This window comes from Liolophura sinensis, chromosome 2, assembly GCF_032854445.1.
Source record: "Liolophura sinensis isolate JHLJ2023 chromosome 2, CUHK_Ljap_v2, whole genome shotgun sequence".
Lineage (NCBI taxonomy): Eukaryota > Metazoa > Mollusca > Polyplacophora > Chitonida > Chitonidae > Liolophura > Liolophura sinensis.
The window spans coordinates 12,698,419-12,704,418 of record NC_088296.1 but is presented as its reverse complement, the minus strand read 5'-3'; the positions used below and the strand labels follow the sequence as shown (position 1 = coordinate 12,704,418).

The window sequence follows — 6,000 nt, the reverse complement described above, 5'->3', positions numbered from 1 at the left end:
TGAGGTCAACAATATTCGTGTGTCGTGTGTGTAGTGAGGTCAACATATATGGTGTGGCCGTGTGTGCAGTGAGGTGAACATTACCCATGTGGTCGTGTGTGAAGTCTAACGTTGGCTGAAAACCAATGATCGTCCACCAATACATCGCCACAACCAATCATCTTTCACCAATATATCGCCACGACTAATTATCTTTTACCAATATATGGCCACGACCAATTATCTTTCACCAATATATGGCCACAACCAACTATCGTTCACCAATATATCGCCACAATATGGCTGCAAAGCCCAATAGGCGCTAAACCATAATCATTTTTCTATTCCACCAATAGTACGTACATATCTGTACGCCACATGCACGTGTAAAATTTCGTCTGTACCCCGGTACTCCGGTTTCCTCCACCCATAAAACTTGCCGAAAGTCCATGGTTTATTCCAGGTTTCCTCCACCCATAAAACTGACCCTCATCATATAAGTGATAAATTCTTTAGTGAGGCCTTAAACAATTCAGAATTAAAACATAAATGAATAAATAAAATAACGAATATTTTAGATGTTAACCTGATTGGATTTTAAATGAAAATTATATTTTCACTTTTACGAAAGCGGTTAGCTATATTGTCGGAGGACAGAGGAGTGCATAGGGAAAATCCACGGCCTTCTCTGGATACCTGACAACTTCCTGACTTAAAACCGCCGTGGAACCAACGACAGCGGAATTTCAACCTCCGATGTCAGTTGTGGGAGACCACTCGGTCCTCAGGAACAAAATAAACGCACATTTTCCCCATTCTAAAGTCAGGGCTGAGACCCGTCTAAACTATAGTGGGTTTCTTTAAAATTTTCGCCAAACTTCAACCATTCGTAAATATCAATCATACCCCCAAACAAAATTTGACATTCGTCAGTGACATCTAACACCACACGTAATACGCACTGATACACCAAGTTGCAATGATCTGTTGTAATAAAACATTTTATTGATTGAAAAGCAAGAAGGAACAACAGGACATGATATTTACATTTTTTCTTCAAAAATATTATATATGAGGACGTGTTGATCAGTAGGACAAAAAAATACAAAACAGCAAAGTTACCACAGTGATAACGTTTACATACAGTAATGTGCTACCAGAAATAACGTTTACTCGCTGTAATGTACCAACAAAATAACGTTTACATACAGTAACGTGCTAACAGAAATAATACAGATCTGCACTGCATATGCTCATACAAAAAATACACTGGTACTTAGCAAATGGATGTTTGGCAACTGTAGTGTTGAACATGAAGAGTATGATTTTTGTGTTGTAAGCTGATGAAGAAGTTCAAATATATGATTTATTAACGTTTTTAACAATCCGCGATCCATCCTACAAGACTGACAACACCCCTAACCGGTGTTCATTAGTCTTACTTTTCGTCAGTGTCTTTACGCTTTGTCTTTGAAGAATCTGCGAGGTTTTTGGCTATGGCCCACATCTGCCATTTGGCTATAGCACACATTTGGCTATAGCACACATCTGGCTATAGCACACATTTGGCTATAGCACACATTTGGCTATAGCACACATTTGGCTATTCAAACCTTAGAGTATGAGTTCGTGGCTAATACAAATTTCAATTCTGTTCATAATTTGCTGACGATATATATGACAAATCATACACATATATCCAATATTCTATTATTTCAAAAATTTCAAATGACATGGCGAAAACATTACCCATGAGTATTAACATATATTTATGTAATAAATTTAACTTTAACATTCTGAGTACGTTGAGATTATTATGACCTTCAACCGGGATTTCTCCAGCTACATGGAAGACAAAATGATGATACGCACATTCCACTTCGTAACTAGTTCACTGTGTTAAGTTACCAAGGAGACAAAATAATGATGCGCATATTCCACTTCGTAACTAGTTCACTGTGTTAAGTTACCAAGGAGACAAATGATGATACGCACATTCCACTTCGTAACTAGTTCACTGTGTTAAGTTACCAAGGAGACAAAATGATGATACGCACATTCCACTTCGTAACTAGTTCACTGTGTTAAGTTACCAAGGAGACAAATGATGATGCGCACATTCCACTTCGTAACTAGTTCACTGTGTTAAGTTACCAAGGAGACAAATGATGATACGCACATTCCACTTCGTAACTAGTTCACCGTGTTAAGTTACCAAGGAGACAAATGATGATGCGCACATTCCACTTCGTAACTAGTTCACTGTGTTAAGTTACCAAGGAGACAAAATGATGATACGCACATTCCACTTCGTAACTAGTTCACTGTGTTAAGTTACCAAGGAGACAAATGATGATGCGCACATTCCACTTCGTAACTAGTTCACTGTGTTAAGTTACCAAGGAGACAAAATAATGATGCGCATATTCCACTTCGTAACTAGTTCACCGTGTTAAGTTACCAAGGAGACAAATAATGGCACTACCATTTGGTTACCTGAATGGGTAGTCATTTTAAGTTAACAAAAAGACAAAAAGACCCAGACATTCGCCCATGTTTAAAGTTATCATGACAGCGACATTCTACTTCTGGGTCATGTTTAAAGTTATCATGACTGCGACATTCTACTTCGGATTCACATTTAAAGTTATCATGACTGCGACATTCTACTTCGAGGTCTGCTTAAAGTCTACTTAGGTGGACAATATGTAATTAGCACGACATTTCTCTCCATCTAATATAAGGGCCAGCACTGAAGTGAACATTAATGCAAACAAACAAATCGTGAAATACAAAAGTTGATGAACTGGGATTTGTGAAGTTAGAAGAAAATAAAACAATAGTAAGTCCCATAGCTTTGATTGCGCTTCTCAAGATAAAATGGACATGTTTCACAAGTCATCGGTGTGGTACATGTAATCCGAAGCCAGTGTTAGGTGAGGTCAGCGTAAAGTGAAGTCAGTGTAAAGTGAAGTCAAGATAAGGTGAAGTCAGTGTAAAGTGAAGTCAGTGTAAAGTGAAATCAAGGTAAGGTGAAGTCAGTGTAAAGTGAAGTCAGTGTAAAGTGAAATCAAGGTAAGGCGAAGTCAGTGTAAAGTGAAGTCAGTGTAAAGTGAAGTCAAGGTAAGGTGAAGTCAGTGTAAAGTGAAGTCAGTGTAAAGTGAAGTCAAGGTAAGGTGAAATCAAAGCAAGGTGAAACTTCTACTTTACACACACATATCACACATATCGCCTTGGCGCGTGCAAAGGCGGAAGACAGGTGAAAAATTATATACAAAAAATATACAATTTATGCACCGATATAGTGTTACCCAGTTTTGCATAACAATAAATTTTTAAAAATATCAGGATATCATTATTTTGTTATTTTGTTTATATTAAACGTAAAAATACACATACCTAATCATGTGAATAGATTTTCTACTCAATGGTTAAAACCTTATAAATAATTCATACACATAGGGTACTGTTAAAGTAAGAATGCGTCATAATGTTTACATAAGAAAAATGGTACGTACCAGGTTTGTGATAAAGTTTTGATGTGTATCAATATTTCCTCGCGCACAACCCGCCCAGCAACAATCAAATAACCAGTCGCGGGTTGGATCCATATTTAACACGGCACAACACAGCAGGCATTTTCTCACCGTTCTATATGATCGAATTTTCTTGAACAGCGAATTTAAACCCACTGTGTGAAACACTGCAAATGACCTCAAATCCCCCCCCTCCTCACCAACAAAAAAATGCATTTCATGAGGCAAATAAAGATCATAACACGTTGATATGTGTGCTAAAACTGGTATTTTCTTGTAGGATATCATCCTACCTTCCAAATAAATCTCATGGACAAAATTTTAGATCATTGGGAATATACCCATGGGACACCCATTCAGTCTATTTCAGGGTGCGTGTTTACATGTATATGCCTCTTACTCTTCGTTGAGACTTTAGTTCAAGGGAGGTAATTCTTATCAATGCAAGTGGTGCCTCGTTCTCATGCTGGGGCTGATGTTTTGCAGCGAAGAGGGTACAATCATCACCCTTTTTTAGTATCTTCTGTAGCCCTTCCTGTACTCGGGGCGGTAAGAGTCATAGCTGGGCGGAGGAGAATCCGGTGGTGGCCTTTGGGGCTGAAAATTGAAATAAAATTAAAACTGATTGGCAGCTAACAGTTTCTCAGGTTGAAATTTTCATGAACATTATGTCCACTGCCTAAGATCATTAAACAATACAGACGTGTTAATGATATCTGAAACCTCACCTATGTTTACCGCATTAACTTTTATTTGAAGGTTTGTAGAACCCTTTGTTATTTATTTATCGCATATTTATTAAGTGTCTTTACATTACCGGTATATATTTATTCGTTAGCGTTCTATTTTATTTTTAATAGGACTCTTTTAAAGCTTAATTTCCAACGAGAGGCTTACTGAAGATGCTATGCTCTAGGCATTTGCATCGTCTATTGACTACCAAACTAAAAAGCATTGTTTCCATGCAAACTTCTCATGCTTCTTCCTGGTAACATGCGAAGTGGACCATTATTACCATTCGTTGTCATTCAACTGGTCAAAAACATTATCCATGCTTTTTTTTTATAGGTGTGCATATATTCAATGATAGAGTACATAAATGAGGACGAAACAAGCACGTGCACAGTGACAACATCGTGCATGGTGACAAGCACGTGCACAGTGACAACATCGTGCACAGTGACAACATCGTGCACAGTGACAACATCGTGCACAGTGACAATATCGTGCACAGTTCTGGGACAGTTTTAATAAACGTCTACATTTAATATTAGTCTTTATTCTAATATATTAAACTAAAACTTCATATTTTTACAACAGAGCGGTTGGAGTGAAACTGAAAAAGGAAAAATTAACACTGTCCATGTTATGAAACGTTGTACGGACGGTTTTCTAAAATTATGTGGTGTGCACGAGATAATTGACCGTTGGCCATATGCTGTACTACACAATGATGTTGGGCGCACCTGGTCATTATAATGTCGTACCCAAGTCTTGCTCATCCGAACTTCACAATGTCGGTCTCACGTGAGTTTCAACAAGTCGTGATCCCAAACTCTTCATTAAGTAGTGCGCACGACATAATTCTACATTTCTATCGGTTAGTTCTCCCGTGAGCATGATATAATTAAAACAAAATAAACAAAATTTGTTTCCGAAATCTAAAAAATCGTGACCCTTTGATGGCTCCACATTTTACGCAGTCTACAAATACAAATACATATAGCGTCAAAATTTAGATTGAAGACAAATCCTCACAGAGATCCAACAGTGCATGCTGCGTGATGCCAAGCATATCTCTCCCTGCACCTCACAAAGGAGTGCAATGAAGAAAGCATTACTAATGACGGACATGTATTCCGGAAAGGGAAATCTGTAATAATGTTGCATCATCGATGGTGATGTAATCGCTGGAATTATAATTTTGTGGCGAAAATAGTCAAAACTTTGCACAGTCCTATAAAAAATGAGAATTGCGTTTTTATTTGGGTTATTAATATATAAATGCTATTTTTTTAGTTAAATCATCGTTTTTGAAGTGGGGGAGTGCTAATCCTTTGAGACAGGAGCATCAAGAAGATGTTAGGTCTGATAATGTAGTTTTGAAGGCGACTGGATAAGATAAGAAAGGTGCATATGTACAAATAAAAAAATCCAGTGTCGTCAATTGCTGGTGAGGAATTTTCAGTGAGAACTATGGTCCTCTTATTCCCCTAGCAGGATGCCATTCCAACAGTAGAGCAATTCTACCAACATGAAATCAACAAAGCACTTCCTTCATTTTGAGCAATATGGTATAACGAGCATCCATTATCCAAGTTACGGGACAATTTCAAATTAGCAGACAGATATGGAAATGTGCTTTAATACACTAATGAAATTGTGGTATCCAGTGTTGGAGCGATGTAATTCGGCTTTATCCCAGCCCATCATCGGTAATCTCGCAGCTCTATATGTAAAAAAACATGTATAAAAACCGTTATGC

General features: G+C 37.7%; 1 protein-coding gene across 2 annotated transcripts in view; it reads right to left on the bottom strand.

Annotated features, from left to right (window-relative positions):
* Positions 1 to 962: 962 nt before the first annotated feature.
* Positions 963 to 6,000, bottom strand: part of LOC135462717 (disintegrin and metalloproteinase domain-containing protein 10-like) — a 34,994-nt gene continuing 29,956 nt past the window's right edge. For both annotated transcript variants that reach the window (XM_064739939.1, XM_064739938.1), the window contains one exon: positions 963 to 4,112. Coding sequence is in view for 1 of the 2 variants with exons in the window: in XM_064739938.1 (XP_064596008.1) it covers positions 4,029 to 4,112 (84 nt within the window). In the remaining variant the exon portion in view is untranslated. The remainder of the gene's footprint in view (positions 4,113 to 6,000) is intronic.